Source organism: Cucurbita maxima, unplaced genomic scaffold (assembly GCF_002738345.1).
Source record: "Cucurbita maxima cultivar Rimu unplaced genomic scaffold, Cmax_1.0 Cma_Scf00008, whole genome shotgun sequence".
Lineage (NCBI taxonomy): Eukaryota > Viridiplantae > Streptophyta > Magnoliopsida > Cucurbitales > Cucurbitaceae > Cucurbita > Cucurbita maxima.
The window spans coordinates 4,419,759-4,440,420 of NW_019272024.1; the positions used below are offsets into that span (position 1 = coordinate 4,419,759).

The following is a 20,662-nucleotide window of genomic DNA, read 5'->3' on the forward strand; positions in this document are numbered from 1 at the left end:
TATAAATCCCAACAATCTTCCACGTGCACTAAAGCTGGTGAGAGATGTGTCCTAGGGTATACTCTATACTCGACATGTTCTTCCACTTGTCCTACGGAAGATGAGACATGTCTTGTAATCTTAAACATTATAGATGATCCTCAAACACTTAGCATAGAGGCCCTTTTATATAAATCAAAATAATTATCATTAAAAGTCATTCTGGTCACTGCTACATTCTTGGGTGAATTTTGGTGAGTTATTAATAAATAGAAATTTGAAAAATAAAGATTCAATGAGTTAGAAAAATAAAGATTCAAACGAGTTAAATAGTGCAACATTTTTTAATTTTTATCAACTCTTCCAACCATTTAGAAATTTATATGGTGTAAACGAACTCTTATTATCTTATTATCTTTTATCGATATATATATATATACTTTCGTGCAAACCAACTATTAGATGGCTTTCAAACTAGGTTTGGTGGGTTAATTTAGGTATTAATGCAGATCCTAGAAGCAAATACGGATTTATGTGTATTAACCAATTTTGTATATGAAAACGAAAAATTTACGTCTATTAAACGTATTCCTGAAATGTGAAATATTGAGAATTTTATATTAACCATATTTGTATGGATTAAGTCAGGTTGGAAAAATCTTTTGGATAAATCTGAAATCTTGGATTGATCCAGGGGAAGCATTGGGAACCGTTTTGATTTTTATTATGAATTAAAACAAAACCGTTTTGATTTTTATTATGAATTAAAACAAAAGCAATAAATACGAAGTAAGAACTTAACCCTAACTTGTAAGATTTCTTGAAGTATTCCAACCATGCAAATGCTTTTCATATTCCACAAGTTCTTCCTTGCTATGACTCGAACAAGGCCAAAGTTTGTGGGAGCCTTTCGAAAGAAAATCCCAAAAAGATTGGAGAAGAAGAGTTTCAAGAATTGTATGAGATGTAATTTCATTATCTAGAGAAAGTGTGAAAGATTCATATGTTTGGCCCGAGAGTCTTTGGAGAATCTCTGCCAAATAATATATTTGCATATTTAATATATTAGATATAATACCTTATAACATCAATATTTTAAGATATCATAATATATATTTAATTAATTTAAATCTTATTTAAATTTCAAATATATTTTTATTTAATGTCGAAATATATTAATTAATTTAATATTTAATTGTATCACAAATACAATAAATATATTTTTTCTTTTTAACCCATTTAATATATTAAATATTAATTTAAACTTTTCAAATTAATATATTTTTCTCCTTTTATATATATTTCAAATTAAATTTATTTTTCTCCTTTATATATATAATATATTAAATATTAATTTGAACCCTTCAAATTTTCTTTTAAATAAGGTGAACCTTTTAGAATTATTATGAGCTAGCAAAGAGACTTGTGGACCTATCGATTATAAGCTCTAATAATATAAAATTAATTAATTAAACTCTTTAATTAATCAATTTCCATTCATTAACTATAGGTCACTCCATTACGGACCTAGAGTTGCACTCTTATGCACTGTAGGACAAGTTATGTGTATTGATATAACCATTACAAGTAAGTCGATCATTCACGAGTTGTTTATAATTACAGCTGGGTGAAAAGTCTGTTTTACCCCTGTTTTACATCTTTCACCTTAAGTACTACTAATTCTATAATGAATAATTTGTTTATGATCCAATCATAAACCAAGTGCCTCTCGGGCCAATGAGAGGGTGAGCCCTATTGTTCAAGTCCCGAAATCAGTACTTAATATTAAGAGAACAACTCATCTACTCCCCTTTTGTGGAAAGTGTGAATTCCATCCCATGATATTATGTTTCCAACTCTCTATTTGGTCAAGTCTCCAATATGGTAGACATATTGAATGGGATAAAGAGCCATTCTCACCCATGTAAATTAAAGGACAAGCCCTCACAGGAAGGAGTTCATAACTCACTCAGGATTAAGATCGAGTCGTATATAATCATCATGTGAAATATTAATCTTCTCAATTAACGGATTTATAAAGAGAGATTAAATATTTCTTGGTCCAGTCTTATACAAACTTATTGTATAGGATACCCCTACTTATATGTTTTCACATGAACGATTTGGATCAAATCATTTGTAATGATTACAAAGTGGGCTGTATCAAAAGTGTTACTTGAATAAGGCACCCAACCTTATCCATATACTATAGACTTTTTAGGTTATTACTTGAACATGATCTTCTTCTATGTCAACCACATACTGTTCAAGATTACATTAATAACTTTAGATTTTCATAACACGGATAACAATTAAATTATAAATAAAATAATAAAAATGATGGTTAAAAACTAAATAATTAATTACGAGGTTTAGGCCATAAATCCCAACAATTTGCCACTTGCATTAAAGTTGGTGAGACATGTGACTTAGGGCATACTCTATACCCAATATGTTCTTCCACTTGCTCTAGAGAAGATGAGACATGTTTCGTAATTCTAGACATTCTAGATGTCTCTCAAACACTTTAGTCTAGAGAGTCATTTTATATTATATATATAATAATTTGGACATAAGGTTGGAGTTGGAGATAGAGATTCTATGGGACCTACTTTTGGGCTCTTGCATTAAATTTTTATTTTAATTTTAATTTTGTGTAGAATATATTTTTTAATCCACCCGATACAACATATTTTTATTTTAGGAGTATTTTAAATTTTACTTTTTCGGGTTATATTTATACACTAAATTATTACGGTTATAATATGAAGATGATAACTCTTGAAACGCCTCACATAGAACGTCAAAAGTTTTAATGTATTAGCCTACTTTTTCGGGTTCAATATCACCCGCCTAAACCCTAAATCAGTAAATTTTGGTCATTCAATTATTTTAAACATATATTTTAAATTTAGATGGTTGTCCCCATTAACGCCTTCTCAATCTCCTCGGAAACCCCGCCCCTCCCAGATTCCTCCGCTGCCGCTGATATGTTCAATGGCGGCGGCGAATTGCCTTCTGAGGAACGGTGTTCGGTGGAGGAGGTGGCTCTGGTGGTGCCGGAAACTGACAACCCGACTCTTCCTGTGATGACTTTTCGATCATGGGTTCTTGGTCTCGTTTCCTGTTGCCTTCTCATTTTCCTCAACACTTTCTTCACTTACCGTTCTCAGCCACTCGCCATCTCCGCCATTCTTATGCAGATCGCTGTTCTCCCAATTGGCCGCTTCATGGCCTCCACTCTCCCAAACAGGGACTTCCATTTCTTTCGATGGAAGTTTATTCTCAATCCTGGCCCTTTCAATATGAAGGAGCATGCTATCATCACCATTTTTGCTAACTGTGGCATCTCCTATGGCGGCGGCGAAGCCTATTCCATCGGCGTCATTACTGTCATGAAAGCTTATTATAAACAGAGCTTGAATTTCTTCTTAGCCCTTCTCATCGTCTTAACTATCCAGGTTTGCATCTTTATGAATGTAAAAGGGCTAATTCAAAAGTTTTGTTTTTGAATATCGATTTAACTCAAAAATAATGAACACCCATTTTCTAAAACATCCAGATTGATAAGATGTAGACCCTTCTCTTACATTCCCCTGTTTTGAATCTTTTTCTCTTTGGCTGTTCTTCAGGTTTTGGGATATGGATGGGCTGGAATGCTGAGAAGGTACCTGGTAGATCCTGTTGAAATGTGGTGGCCTGCAAATCTGGCACAGGTTTCTCTGTTTAGGTACCCTTTCTTAATCCCTTTTCAGGATTGGGAGCTCAGAGGCTTTGCAGCTTTTAACTTTGACATGCTCTATTTCCTTTGCCTTGCTCTGTTTTGTTTGCCCTGTTTTAGAGCCCTTCATGAGACGGAGGACAGATCAAAAGGGATGACAAGGATGAAATTCTTCCTAATCTTGATGGGAGCACGCTTTGTGTACTACGTTTTTCCAGGTTACTTATTACAAATCTTATCATTCTTCTTGTGGGTTTGTTGGGTTTGGCCTCGCAGCATCATGACTCAGCAAATTGGGTCGAGCCAAACTGGACTTGGGCTCGGTGCTTTCAGCTTTGATTGGGCTGGGATTTCGGCCTACCATGGAAGCCCACTGGTGTCGCCATGGTCCTCAATTCTAAACGTGGGTGTTGGGTTTGTTAGGTTCATTTATATCATCCTCCCTGTTTGCTACTGGAAGTTCAACACCTTTGATGCCCGCAAATTCCCCATTTTCTCTAATAAGCTCTTCACCAGAACAGGCCAGAAATATGATACTACCAAGGTTTTGACTCCCGAATTTGAGCTCAATGTTGCTGCTTATAATAACTACGGGAAGCTCTATCTTAGCCCCTTGTTTGCCCTCTCAATTGGATCTGGCTTTGCCAGGTTTACTGCTACTCTTACACATGTCGCATTGTTTCATGGTCGGTATGCAATCAACCCATGTTTGTTCACACATCAAGTCGTGTTTAATCATGATTAAGTTTAAAGACTAGAGATCGAATACATATATCACTACAGTTATAAACCAAGTTTAAGATTGTGCACTTTTAATGTTCTAGGGACATATGGAAATAGAGCAGGGCATCAATCAAGAATGCAAGACTGGACATCCATGCCAAGCTGATGCAATACTACAAACAAGTGCCAGAATGGTGGTTCTTGATCCTATTATTTGGTAGCACTGTGATATCTCTTCTGATGTCGATTATGTGGAAGGATGTCGTGCAGCTGCAGTAGTGGGATATGCTATTCGCCTTCGCTATGGCTTGGATTGTCACCCTCCCAATCGGGGTCATTCAAGCGACAACCAACCAGGTAATCAAACGGGAATTAGTAGTAGTAGCACACGCTCGACTTTGTTTACGTTCTAAAACAAACGACTTATAAATCCATATGAAATGTTATGCAGCAACCTAGATATGATATCATAGCACAACTCATCATTGATTATATTCTCTCTCGAAAACCAATAGCAAATCTTCTTTTCAAGATCTATGGAAGAATTAGTATAGTTCATGCTCTTTCTTTCTTATCTAATCTTAAATTTGGCCATTACATGAAAATTCCCCCAGATGCATGTACACTGCCCAGATGATCTTTTAGCAAACTTCAATATTTCTTTTGAGAGTTTATAATCTTGACTGATTCGTGTTTTCTCAGTTAGTCTGGACACTTGTTGCCGGGATGATTAATCTCGTCATTGCTTGGTGGATGTTAGACAATATAGACAACATCTGTGATATTGAGGCTCTCCAACCTGATAGTCCATGGACGTGTCCGAAATACCGAGTGACGTTTGATGCATCTGTTATCTGGGGACTAATAGGACCGAGGCGATTGTTTGGACCGGGCAGGTTGTATCGAAACTTGGTGTGGCTATTCCTGATTGGAGCTATTCTTCTCGTTCCTATTTGGGCATTGAGGAAAGCTTTCCCTGAAAAGAAATGGATTGCACTAATAAACATACCAGTTATATCCTATGGCTTTGCAGGGACGCCACCAGCCACTCCTACAAACATAGCTAGCTGGCTCATCATTGGTACCATCTTCAGATACCATAAGCGATAGTGGCAGAAGTACAACTATGTCCTCTCGACCGAGCTCGACGCAGGGACAGCGTTCATGGGCATGCTGCTTTTCATTGTGTTGCAAAATAGGGGCCATAGCTTGAAGTGGTGGGGATCACAACCCGATCACTGTCCTTTGGCTAAGTGTCCAACCGCTCTCGGGATCGTCGTTAAAGGATGTCCAGTGTTTTAGCTAGATCGTCGAAGCCCGAGATGATGAAACTGATAGCTATTATGTTACAGAGAGTTAGGTTCAAGTTCTTGCTTTGTTTATGTTGTTTGTAAATGTTAGTTTGAAGTGATTTGGGTAGGGTTTATATATGGCATCATGTTAACTACAAGTTGTGCTATATCATTTAGTGTATGGCAATGTAGAGAGCACAACATAAAATAAAATTCTAGTAAAGTTCGCTTCAAGAGACTCAAGCACCGACTAAGCTCGACCTAGGGTCATGATGCGAAAGTCATAAGTTCTCTTTCTTAGCCTTGTATGAGTCCTCATTTCTAAGGGTTCGTTCTTGCTACTCTAAGATAGTTATCTTGGTTAGATGGTTCTAAGGTTTTAAGTTATCTTAGTTAGATGTTTTGCTAGTCCCTTATATCATTATCATCATATTCATAGACCAATATCTCATAGGTCTTCGAGGCACGACTCCGAGGTCAATTCCAACCCATAGTTCTCATCATACCTTTATGGACAATGTTCTCAGATTTTTCTAGTTGGGTTTTAGTTGGCATCTCCCTAATAGGCTTCATAATATTACAATCATAAAAGGAGGTTGCGACCCTCAATGTTGCAAACACTCATCTACCTATTTGGTCCTTATTCAATCATGATTAGGGAGTGGTTATAGACCCTCTAACCACACCCACAAGACGCTCGTTAGGTTTATCTCACAAGGTTCATGCATTTTAGAGTTCAATCCTAGTTCTACTTGCTAATAAACATAATAAAATGTTATATAAAACTCCGACAGTCGAGTCATGTTCATGACTAGAGGATAGTTGGCAAATTCCTTATAGTCCCCGTACAACAACATCAACATACATGCATGATCATATCATCATAAAGGACGTAGTATAGTGATCTAAACATGGTTATCTAGTCATACTTTCACTTTTGTAGAATTATGAGTTCATTCTATCATTATCATAAAAATCGAGCATCATAACAGTTCAACGACTTAATCAACTTATTTCAGTTCTAAAATTTAATAACATATTTTCATACATGCTATAAGCTCGTCTTAATCTAAAGTTCATATGGGGGTTGTTAGATGAACAAGACTCTCCACAATAGTATGATATTGTCCACTTTGAGCATAAAGTCTCATGGATAGTATTATTTGATTATAAACCCATGTTTATTCCCTAAATTAGCATGTGGGACTTTATCATCCAACAGGGGTAACTTACAAATCCATGAAAAGACTCCCACTGATAATCGTGGGTCTAGCAAATCCATTTCGGCAGCTGTTTCTTCACGATTCGGATACAAAATTTGGATAAACCAACAAAAAAATGCTAGAACTAGATTAAATTTTAAAATCAAAGATCTAGAAGTAAGATTTGAAACCTTGTTCTAAATTGAGTCGTTCCATGATCGAACTTAATCAAAGCTTTGATTGAATGACTAGCAATCTACCACAAGAATGACTTGAAACTAATGTTAGAAATGATGCTCAATTTCATGGAATGAAAGTCTAACTTGAGAACTCAATTTGATTAATAAAAAATATGCTTTCTTCCATTCTAATTTGTGGGTATTTATAGTCTCTACACAGAAGAACTCCTACTTTTCAAATGTTCATTAAAATAAGTTAGTGGCCACGATTGTTAAGTTACTCCCCCACTGCCCTACACATGTGGAGTAAAAAAGAAGTTAGGGCTATTTTGACAATCCCACCCTTTTACCCACTACAAGAACTTATAAAATTAAAATAATAAATGAAGTTTTCTGGAAAATTATCAATCAAGTGCTATATATATATATATATAGTGATCCCATCTTCCACTTCAATCGTGCAAATATTCACTTATAAAGCTCTAAAGGGTTATTCCTCTATCGGGTTAGCTTGTAACAAATGAAATGGAGGTTGAACCGAGCCTATCCAATTTTGTAGATGAAGAATGAATGCTTGTTGAATCTTTTTGGCCTTGGATCGCGTGATAGATTTAGTTGGAACATTTGGAACACCATAATCCTTATGAATTTTCTTTTCATTGCTCAAGTCTTTTTGTAGGACTAAAGGCTCATAGTCTATGACGTGCGTCTCTTGTAAGGGCTTGTCCTTTGATTTGCATGGGTGAAAATTGTTTTTGTAGCTAATTCGATATGGCTGTTGTGTGGATCCTTTACAACTTTGTCTCTCCATCACTTTGAAGGTGAAAGGTTGTGCTAAATCTTCATTGAGTACCCAATGCCTTTTATAAACTTTTCTATAATTTCAACGTGAAATGGGTATCTTAGCCTGATACTATAAACACTGGCTCACTGTGTAACTTGATTATCTCCTCTAGGTACAATTGCGCCCACTTATCTATCAAATAGGTAGTATTTCTTAAAATGAAGTGTGCCGATTCTGTCAGCCTATCAATGATGACCGAGATTAACGTGAAGCATTTTCTTGTCTTTGGAAACCCCAAGATGAAGTCCATGACCACATCTTCCTACCTTCGTTGTGAAATGCTAAAATGTTACATTAATTTTGAGGGTTTATGTATTGGTGCTTTAACTTGTTGACTAACGAACACTTATTCATGTATTCTGCTACGTCCCTCATCATACCGTACGAGCAGTAGTAGGTCTTTAGATCCTGATACATCTTGGTACTTCTTGGATGCATCGTGTACAATAAGTTGTGAGGCTCTAATAACACCACCCCTTTTAGTTTATCGTCGTCTGGAACACATAACATGACGTTCTAGAGAAGACTATCATATGAGGTCAATAAAAACTCTCATGTGTGAGCGAACCATAAACTTCGCCCATGATCCTCTTCCTATGTTGCTATGATTTGTTGCCTCAGAGTCGGTTGGATGGTCAAATGGGCCAACCTTGTTGCTGCTCCTCTGACCATCACTTCTATCTCGACCCTCTCCTTGTTAGCCTATATCTCAACCTATCTCGTGTTAGTGTCGACGTGGGCCAATTCCTGCTCAGGCATTCGACGGCTACATTTGCCATGCCTAGGTGGTAGACAATGTTCATATCGTAGTCCTTGGCTAAATTCAACCACCTCATGTACCTCATGTTCACTTGAAGATCTTGTGATGTATGTAGATCTATATCTTCTCTCCATACAAGTAATGCCTCTAGATCTTGAGGTCGAAGACCACTACACCAACTCCAAGTCATAAGTTCGGTAGTTATTCTCGTATTCTTTCAACTATTGGGAGGCATAGACAATCACCATCTCATTCTACATTGGTACGCATTCTAATCCCTTCCTCGATGCACCAATATGAAGTTCCCACTCCCATTCGGTATTGTAAGCATTGACGTCGTTACCAGTCTCCATGCTCAGTCTTATATAAAACAACTATCCCTTTTATGTCAACTGGGTCAGAACGATTATAATCCTAGAGAAATCCTATATGAACCCATAGTAGTAGCCTACTAGTCTCAGAAAGCTCGTACCTCGACCACTATAGTCGGACGAGACTATTCCATTACTGCATTAACCTTAGTCAGGTCCACTAATATTCCTTCTTTCGACACCATGGGGCTTAAGGAAATTACCTTTTTGAGTCAGAACTTGCATGTAACTACCCAAGACCACCAACAGTAGATATTGTCCTCCTTGGGCTTTCTCTCTCGAGTTTCCACTCAAGGTTTTTAAAATCTGTTTGCTAAGAAGAGGTTTTCACACTCTTCTAAAGATAAGAAGAGGTTTTCACACCCTTCTAAAGAATGTTCCGTTCTCCTCCCCAACCGATGTGGGATCTCACATGCCATTTTGAAAACTTTCTTACTATGGTCGGCGACAGTAGAATTTTCTTAATTCTCTCGTATTTATTAATATTTATTCAATCCAAATTCCTTTATCTACCTTCCTTGTACGTTTCAAGTCAAGCAAACTTATCTGGCCCTGAACCCTAGGGGTGGATTCGTATATATATTAAATTTCAATTTTTTTTTAGTGTTTCTTAGTTATCACATCTTCAGGATCACTTTCATTCGAATGTGGTCTCCGTTTATTTATGTTTGACTCCCTTGTTCTACATACAAATAAGAGCTAAAGTATAAAAGTTGGAAGTGGCAAAGTATCTAATTCCCCGTAGTGGTGGCCGTTCAAGGCAAAAGCCATTTTGTAGAATGGGGTGCCCACCAAAAGCCCCACAAATTCTGAAGCATGCGCCTACAGAGTGGTTCAACTTGTGAGCTCTAAAGACACACAAAGGTCTTGTAATGTTGAAAACGCTCATAATCTCACAAGATCTTGTATGATCTCTCTCATCATGTAAACTCACAAAGATTAGTCCAATTTTCCAAGTATCTAAGAGGACCTAGGACGACAACAACAATTGCTTCCTAACTTAATGATTAGAACATTGAAAAAATTCTCAAAACGTCAGAATGTGAATTTAAAAGTCTCTTGCTCGAGTGTACAAGTAAATGAAATTCATAATAAAAGTCACGATGGTTAAATTTCATCCATCATTTAGCGCAAGAACTCAACAAAATCTAGATCATAACTGAAACGTACATTAAACATGACTGAACGGTAATTGGAATATAATAGTTCTAAAAAATCACTTAGAATCATTCGACTTTAGAGATCATACACAGAGATCTGACAGTGTAACATTGAGTGAGTTTGGATATATAGTTGACATATATATGTCTTATTCAAGCCAAACTTAGTGTGTTGATACACGACTATGCCCTTTTGTGTATGTCCAAAAGAAAACATTGGTGAGTGAAAGTAAATTGAATTGAAAATATGTACGCAATAGTGATTACAATACTTGGTCGGGACGATTCAGATCTGGCAGGAGTAGACATGATTTTGCTAGTCATGTAATAAGAAAGTAATACAACATAAAAGCAAGTAGAAAGGGTTTGACATGTCATGAGCATGCAGCCATAGACAATATGTCTTGGACAAGCATCACTATAACATCCTCCCTCACATAATTGACTGACGTCCATGTCAACCAACTAAGTTTAAAATTTGTAATGTGAGTCACGGTGGAGTTCAAATCTTAGACCAGTTCCCAACTTGTTTTATTTGTAGTGAGATTCTTCTATTTGATAACGAATTCTCGAACGCTCCGAATATGTCTTCCAAATTTCGTAATACCAAAAGACCAGACTAAGGATCGTGTGGATTTGTAAATAACAAGAATTTGGCAATCTATTGAGAATTCTATCCCAAACTTCTCTCCTCAACCAATTTTTAACCATTATGAAACTGTTTATGTAATTAAATATTTTTAGCATAGTTTAAAATTAATTTTGGGATAGTTAAATGAGGTTGGGGTTCACCTTAGGTTCTTAGCTCAATTTTATCGGTGGATAGAATGTGAAATTGAATTGAGAACATTTGGCTAAAGCAAGCTTAAAAGCACCAAATTGAGCTTGAACGGTAAGTGGGCTCACTAGTGGAATCTCGATGAACTGGTTGGATGCACTATTGTGTTGTATGACTAACAAGTATTTTTTGATTGTTTATTAAATGTTTATGCAGGACTTCATGCATGTTATACGCACATTGAACATGAATTACTTCTCCTTATATGTTTCTATGGACATGTACTGATAGAAATGATTTTGGGTCTTATTTTCATTATGTGATTTGATTATGCCAGAGTGTGTAAGCCTATATTTAGGATTAGGGTTTAAGAAAATGGGATAAGCGCATAGTGAGTCCATGTGCATGTGCACATACGGAGCATTGGATGTCTATATACGAAGCGTGTAAGCCTATATGTGCATGTGCATGTCCAACTCAGAGTCATTAAATATTTAATTTAAATTTTATATTTTAAACATGAGATAGTTACAAATATTTTGTTCAAAAGATAACACCGAGACATAACCAAAACTTAGGACGTTTAGAGGCTATAAAAATGATGTGATGAAATCAAATATATGATTTAACTTTCGAAAGAGTTAACACATTAATATAGGCATAAAGAAGAAACTAATGTGTGTCCTCCACCCTACCCCACGGAGCATTGGGTCTAATCAACTCCGAGTAAGAAATAAAGTGAATGACTTAAGGATTAAGATTTTTTCAAATTTCCAACACAATTTGTATACTCGACTTAGGGGACAGCCTTCAAGTTGGTTGATAATTTATCTTATTGAATTTGCAAAAATTTAAGTCGATGTTCATCCAATACCTTCCCTTAATCGAGACTCGACTTCTTTTCTTTTGGAGTCTTAGTTATTTTTTACTATGTCTTCGAGACTCAATACTTTTGTTCGACATTTGAGAATTCTATTAACATAACTCTGATACCATATTAGTTGAACACGACTCTCCACAATGGTATAATATTGTCCACTTCAAGCATAAGCTCTCATGCTTTATTTTAGGCTTCTCTAGAAGGTCTCATTTCATTGGAGATAATATTTTTTTTATTATAAATTCATAATCATTCCTTAAATGAGTCGAAGTGGAACTTTCATTCAATAACATATATCTATATTAAAAAAATAAAATATTCTTATTGGAGAATTTAGAATTAAGTTTAAAGAGGTATTTAGGTAAATTGTTTAATCAAGTAGTAGGAAGTAGGAATTAAATGTTAACCAACCGAAAATAACATATTTAAATATCTTATTCCATTACTTCAATTAATTTCATAGATACACAATTGACTTGCTTCTCCATTAGGCTAAGTCATTCGACTCGACCTTATTTCTACTTGAGGTCAAGGTCTTTCAATGAAACGTCACATCTCATTGTCATCTCGGTTCCAAACAACACGACTCATGCATCATGATGTCATCTCATGTCTCAAGACAACTTGACCATCTTGACTTACTATAACACATCTATCTGAGTTCTCTCAAGCGCTACACTCTCTTGTGTTCATGCTAAACCATTTACGACATACATTTTGAATAACAGTGTATAATTTAACCTCCAACACACAAGCTGAGGCGCAATACCAACCCATATATGCTGTCTGGTACTGTCTTTGAAAAATTCATTTCAGAGGAAGTCGCCCGAGACTCACCTTTTGGAATGGTCGCCCTCATTGTGACACACTGATATCATGTCTTCCCTATAGTACATTTTGAGGCATTTTAAATCCTTCTCAAGTAGACGTCATGTTGGTGAGTGGACATACGGCCCCTGCATAGTTTGTCAAGTATCCGATTGACACAAAATTTAGTGAATTTTCATGTTTTATATAGATAGACTTAATTCTCGAACTGCGAAACTCATATCGAAACCTATACTGGTTAAAGTTCAAATTCTTATTTTGATATTTTATGAATATAAATAAATAATGGGAAAATTGAATTGAGGAATGGAAATATAGTAATGAGAAAAGGAGGGGTAGAATGGGTATTGTTGAGAATAAATAATGAGCCGTGAGAATTGTGTATATAAACAAACTTCTGGGGCAGCCATAGACACCCAAAATACAGTTCCCATCCACGAGAGAGAGACACACACAGAGGTCGCCGGCGGGAATGGTTTGCTTCTGTTTTCTGATCGACCAAAAGAGGACGGTACCGCGGATGAAGTCGGCGGCTGGAACGTCCTCCAGCTGCCGACGTAGATCTCACGTGGCGGAAATGTCAATGTAATATTGTTTTCTTTGGGGTTCCTTCTAAACAATCACTTGAAAGGTCTTTAAATTAGAGAGAAGTTTCCACATATTATAAGGAATGTTTTGTTCCTCTCTCCCACTGATGTGAGATTTTAGAGTGAAATATAGAATAGCTAAAAAGTAAAATATCAATTAATATCTTAGAGATTTATAGTTCAAACTTTACTCGTAATCATTGTACTTTGTATTAATTAGATACAATGATAATAAATATATCATTGGTCTTCGTTTTTGTATACCTTGTTAAGGCACCCAACCTTAACCATATACTATTGACTCTTTAGGTTATTACTTGAACACGATCCTCTTCTATGTCAACCACATACGTTCAAGATTACATTAATAACCTTGGATTTTCATACCATGGATAACAATTAAATTACAAATAAAATAATAAAAATGATCGTTAAAAACTAAATAATTAATTACGAGGCTTTAGACCATAAATCCCAACAATTTGCCACTTGCATTAAAGGTGGTGAGACATATGTCTTAGGGCATACTCTATACCCAACATGTTCTTCCAATTTTAAAAATGTTGCCTAAATAGGTTCTTAATCTAAGGCGAGTGAAAGTAAATTGCATTGAAAACACGTAGACAATAGCGATTACAATACTTGGTCGGGATCATTCAAATTTGGTAGGAGTAGACATGATTTTGCCGGTCATGTAATAAGAAAGTAATACAACATAAAAGTAAGTAGAAAGGGTGACATGTCACGAGCATGCGGCTATAGGCAATATGTCCTGGACAAGCATGACTATAACATCCTCTCCCACTTAATTGACTGTTGTGCATGTCAATCGACTAAGCTCAAAATTTGTAATGTGAGTCACGGTGGAGTCTAGATCTTAGATCCGTTCCCGTTTGTTTTCTTTGTAGTGAGATTCTTCTATTTGATAACGAATTCTTGAACGTTCCGAATATGCCTTCCAAATTTCGTAATACCAAAAGAGCAAACTGAGGGGTCGTGTGGATCGGTAAATAACAAGAATTTGGCAATCTAATGAGAATTATATCCCAAACTTCTCTCCTTAACCAATTTTGATATTTTTAGCATAGTTTAAAATTAATTTGGTTCAAGTTAGGTTCTTAGCTCAATTTTATAAGTGGATAGAATGTGAAATTAGACTACGTGAAATTGAATCGTGAACATTTGACTAAAGCAAGCTTAAGAGCACTAAATTGAGCTTCAACGGTAAGTGGGCTCACTATTGAAATCTCGATGGGCTGGTTGGATACACTATTATGTTGTATGACTAACAAGTATTTTTTGATTGTTTATTAGATGTTTATGCAGAACCTCATGCATGTTATATGCACATTGAACATGAATTACTTCTCCTTATATGTTTGTATGGACGTGTACCGATAGAAATGATTTTAAGTCTTATTTTCATTCCGTGGTTTGACCATGCGAGAGTGTGTAAGCCTATATTTAGAATTAGGGTTTAAGAAAATAAGATAATCGCCTAATAGGTCCATGTGCACATGGACTTATGTTTGTAGGTCCCAATCAAACACTAAATCGTAGGTGCTTTGTACTTATGCATGGATGACTGCGACCCTTTTTTAGAAGCCCAAGGAACAAACCCAAAGAAAATTTATTTCGCATTTTAATTATGTTTTCAACTAAATCTGGTTGAGATATTACAAATATTTTGTTTAAAAAATAAAGTGAATGACTTAAGGATTAAGTTTTTTTCTTGGGTCAACATTCAAGTTGGTTGATAATTAATCTTATTGAATTTGCAAAAAATTTGACTCCTTTTCTTTGGAGTCTTAGCTTCCGAGACTCACAATACTTTTGTTCGACATTTGACAATTCTATTGACATGGCTCTGATACCATGTTAGTTGGACACGATTCTCTAAAATGGTATGATATTTTCTCGATCATAAGCTCTCATGGCTTTACTTTGGGCTTCCCCAAAAGGCCTCGTTCTATTGGAGATAGTATTTTTTTTATTATAAATTCATAATCATCCCTTAGATTAGTTGGAACTCATCCAACATATATCTATATTAAAAAATAAAATATTCTTATTGGAGAATTTAGATTAAGTTTTTCGGTCGAGGAGGCATTTAGGTAAATTGCTTAATCAAGTAGTAGGAAGTAGGAATTAAATGTTAACCAACAGAAAATAACATAGTTTGAGATACACAATTGACTTGCCTCTCCATTAGGCTAAGTCATTCGACTCAACCTTATCTCTACTCGAGGTCAAGGTCTTTCAATGCAACGTCACATTTCATTGTCATATCGGTTCCAAACAATACGACTCATGTATCATGATGTCATCCCATGTCTCAGGACAACTTGACCATCTTGACTTGCTCTAACACATCTATGGGAAACTGATCCATATGTTGACCATCTCATTCGGGCATCCTAAACATCCATCTATCTTAGTTCTCTCAAGCACTGCACTCTCCTGTGTTCATGCTAAACCATTTACGACATACGTTTTGGATAGTCAATGTATAATTCAACCTCCAAGACCAAGCTGAGGCGCAATATCGACACACCCATGATGTCTGGTATTGTCTTTGAAAAATTTATTTTAAAGGAAGTTGCTCAAGACACACCTTTTGGAACAGTCACCCTCATTGTGACACATGCACGTACCACAAGGATAGTCGCTTGGGCCAAAAAGGTCAAAAGTGGGGGAGAGTTGATATCATGTCTCCCCTTGGAGTACATTTTGATGTATTTTCAATCCTTCTCCAGTAGACGTCTTGGCTAATGGACATACGACCCCTATATAGTCCGTCAAGTATCCAATTGACACTAAATTTAGTGAGCGTTCATCTTTCATATAGACAGACTTAATTCTCGAGCTGCATGTCGAAACTCATCTCGAAACCTTCAAATTCTTATTTTGATATTTTACGGAAAAAAATTACAATAAAGATGAAATGGTAAATAAATGGAAAAATTGAATGAGGAATGGAAATATAGTAATGAGAAAAGGAGGGGTAGAATGGGTATTATGTTGAGAATAAATAATGAGCAGTGAGAATTGTGTATATAAACAGAATTGAGGGGCCGCCATAGACACACCCAAAATACAGTTTCCATTGACGAGAAAGAGAGACACACACAGAGGTCGCCGGCGGGAATGGTTTGCTTCTGTTTTCTGATCGATCAAAGGAGGAAGGTACGGCGGACGAAGCCGGTGGCTGGAACGTGCTCCCGCTGCGGACGGGGAGCTCGGGTGGCGGAAATGGAAACCTCCACCACATTTTGCCGGATTCCCATCCACTCCACCTTCTGGAAGGCCATCATTTGTTCCACTTGTGGCGCTCTTCTTAAATCTTACAGATAAATCTCACTTTCCCTCTTTCTTTTTTTTTTTTTTTTTTCGCAATATTTTCTTGGATTTTTTATTTTTTATTTATATATATATATAGTTTGATCTCATTTATATACATAATTTGAATATTTGATACTGTAATAACATATATTTCTTAACCCGTTAAATTATATTTTAATTAAAGACTTATAATCTACAAGAACATGAATAATGATTGTTATCAAATTCAAAATATCAAAGCTTTTGAATATTCTCTATTCGTAACTCGTATAATATCATAATAGACCTTTTTAACCCTAAGAAAATACACGTGGACCAATAAAATATTCCCACAACTAACCATAAACCTTTGGAAATTAGATGTCAAATAATAAATTTTATGGTTGTCGCGCACTTTATTATATACATAACACCTAATTAATGCACCCATTTTTCCTTTAAACTTCATTATCATTTATTTACATCTAGGTGGGGATAATATTAATTATCATAATTCAATCTCAAAAGCTTTTTGTTTTTCTTAACACCAAGAAACATAAATTAAATTAGATTTCTTTGGACTTTTCCTTTGAACTTTCACTTAAATTTTAAAACGCGTCTATTAGTGAGAAGTTTTTATATCATTATAAGGAATGTTTCGTTTCCTCTCCAACCAATGTGAGATCTGACTCTGAAATACAAAATAGCTAAAAAAATAAAATATCAATAATATCTTAAAAGTTTATAGTTCGAACTTTGATCGTAGTTATTGAACTTTGTATTAGTAGACACAATGATAATAAATATAGCGTCGGTCTTTGTTTTTGTACACCTTATTAAGGAACTTACAACATTTAAGTAGAGACTTTATTAAGAATGGTGAGTCACAAGAATGGTCAATTGACCATTTTTTTTCCCTTTAAGCTAGATGCATAGATGTTGCATTATTATAGTAAATATTAAATGCATAACAAAAGGTTCAATAAATATAGTACGTAAAAGAAAAGTGGGCACGCCTTTTATCCAGGTGTCTGTCACGTGAACCTTTTCTTAAATTTTGGTAAATGTTTTTAAAAATTATTCACCTAAATTAATAGGTTAGGTTTTACCCAACACAAAACTAGAATTTAATCATTTGTAAAAAAATCAATAATTTATTAGATATTTTAAAGTTAGGTAAATTTATTCGACAATTAAGAAATTATTAATTTTGGTTTCAACCGTCCGGGAGTCTTAAGAATGAAGGTTATCCCTACAAACAAGTACGGGTTCTTTAAACATAGTTTGTCCTCGCTCGCATGCTTCTTGAAAAACTTCGCAAAAGGTTACTCAACGTAGGACTACTCTAAATAAAGCACATTTAACTTTAGAGTTCTTCTCATTGAACCACAAAAACATGAAGGTGCACCCGGTTGGTATAGGTGACTTCCAATTTTTTTAAGTTTAGTCATTCTCCTTAGAATCTCTCTCATTTAGACGTGATCTCGCTTCATTCATGTATCTCTCTTTTACTCGGGTGTCATGTATCTCTCTTTACTCGGGTGTCACATGCCCACAAGAATCATTCATGAATCCTATTCATGAATGAACCGAGACCACATCTAAATAAGAGCGATCTTGAGAATAGGATGACTAAAAAAAAACTTAAAGTCGTATATATATATATAAAAAGATATATTTTGTGGCTTAACCCCTAAAAACTCTATGGCTAAACATAGTTTGTCTATAGTAATTCTACGTTAGGTGACTTCGTGAGAATTTTCTTAGGATGCATATGAGGGAGGAAAAAGTGTGGTAAAATGGCTCGTGTTAGTTTGTAGGCATAGTCTTAATGCATAGAAGCGATGAGTAAGTAACGTGGCCACGTTGCAAGAGAATATCGAGATCATAAGGTGCCGAGAATTCATTAATTACATTTTTTTTTTCTCTTTCACTTGTGAACCAAATTACTTTGACAACTACACCTATAATAATAAAGAGGTTGTGTAAGGTACAAAAAGATGATACTATTGGCTTGTGCCTTGGCCGACCCACATGGTGCCCTTTTCGTCTAGGCTGTGACCCATGTGGGTCATCCCATTTTAGGTCAGACCTTTTTCTAGTCCTATTCATTTCACTCGTCTCCTCTTTATACCTCATGCCTTTTGATTTCAATTCGAGTTTGATCTTAGGTAGCTTTCACTCCTAAATATGGGTAGTTAATATTTTCCACACTCTAGAACTAAGTCTCACAGACTATGACTTTTGGGTTTTTTTTAAGGTCTCGTATCAATGGAAACTCCAACAATTCTCCCCTCAAATAAAGTATATCATTGAGCCTTTCATAACAACTTTTCTTCTTTGAAACCCTTGAATAAAGTATACTATTGAGCCTCATCTTAACCCGTTATCTATCAGTTTGGTATGATCTAAAAAACTCATTCTCTTCAGCAAATAGTTAGTTCAATAGAGCTCACTATGGATTGTTGTAACTACCTCCTTGAGACTCAAGGAGATACCTATTTAAGAATGTTTTACAGTTGCTTTGCGGATTTTTAGGCTCTGATGTCGAAATGCCTCCACTAAACCCCACCTTAAGGGCTTGGGTAGAGGTGGGCTAGGGTTTGTCGTAAAGTTGGGTCGAGTAGTGCTCATCCGTTGGGTCCTTGTACTCCAACGATGTTGGAACACAACCAAGAAAATTTTGGTAGTGAGTGGCTCAAGATGCTTCCTGCTTATAGTGTCTCTCACCTTCACTACGCGGGTGGCACTGTGTTAATCACATTGCCAAGCCAAGGTTGTTCTTTCTTCACCATTGACTTCCTACAATCTTATCACGAATTTAGACGAGTAGAATCTATGATATCCACTTGTATTTTCTTATGTTTGCTTTAGATTGTCATCATGGAGATATATTATATTTGTAGAATTTACGACATCAATATCACAATGGTTAACGATCACATAGGATCATCAAACATGTCAATCAACAGATATCGTAACAAATCTTTATCTTCACTGAACTTAATAGTGCTAGATTTATTAGAACTCATTCTTATGCATATATGATACAACTTGAAGATAAAATGCAATGACTATATGTGAGGCAAACTTATATCAATCAGTATAAATATATGTTTCAAATAATGGGTCGGTAGAAATTGAGATAACTATCGATGATGAAAATGAAAGAAATTGATTGTGAATAATTACAAACAACAAGGATTAATCAAACGATGGATGAACACTAGAGAACCAGAAAAAAAAAATATAAATGCTAGATAATTAAATTGAAAGATATATCTTAAAAATATAAAATGAAAGAAATTAAAATATCTCGATAAAGAAAGATAACGAAATCTCAATTTTAAAATATAATTAATGTAATATAACGAACTTATTTTTACTATTAAAATAAAATCGCTACCAATGCATGACTCAAACACAAGGTCAAGGCGTGTGGAAGCTTCTTGAAAAAAAAATCCCTAAGGATTGGAGAAAATAGTTTCGAGAATTATTGTGTAATTTTATTCTCTAGAGAAATTGGGAGAGATTCGTATGTCTTTGGCTAAACCCGAGAGTTCTATTCTCTTCCCAATTTTCCGTTCATAGATATTTAGTACTAAATTATAGTTTACCATATATATCATATTTGATATTTTATTAAAGGCAAATATTTGTTACCATAGGTATCTTTCCTACCCTCTCATTTATTACTGTTTCTGTATCCTTATAATTTATTTGATTATAATTGAAGACCTTTTACACTATTCATAGGTGATGGTTTAGCAAATATTCTCATGGTATCATAACTATTTTGATTTAACATCCTCGATTCTTTATTGTCAATGTTTTTGAATCCTCTACTCTTCTTCTCCACCACCACTATTGGCTTTGATGCCGTACGAGCAGCTTTTATGGCTGCCGCAGGCGGAGTCGATTGACTACTCTTTAGCTCCACCCTTTTGACCTCCAAATCACTCTTCGTTATATTTTGTACATACAACCTCACTTTTTCCAACACAATTAGTTTTCCCTTAGCCAACATAGCTTCTCTC

At 35.4% G+C, this 20,662-nt stretch overlaps 1 protein-coding gene and 1 pseudogene across 1 annotated transcript; both read left to right on the forward strand.

The window, feature by feature from the left end:
- Window positions 1–2,894: 2,894 nt before the first annotated feature.
- LOC111483226 lies at window positions 2,895–5,883 on the forward strand (annotated as a pseudogene).
- Window positions 5,884–16,392: 10,509 nt separating this feature from the next.
- On the forward strand, window positions 16,393–16,792 carry LOC111483321. The gene is made up of 2 exons (XM_023129513.1): window positions 16,393–16,726; window positions 16,771–16,792. Exon 1 carries the CDS (start codon window positions 16,452–16,454, stop codon window positions 16,656–16,658), a length of 207 nt encoding a protein of 68 aa, XP_022985281.1. The 5' UTR covers window positions 16,393–16,451; the 3' UTR covers window positions 16,659–16,726; window positions 16,771–16,792.
- Window positions 16,793–20,662: the final 3,870 nt, after the last annotated feature.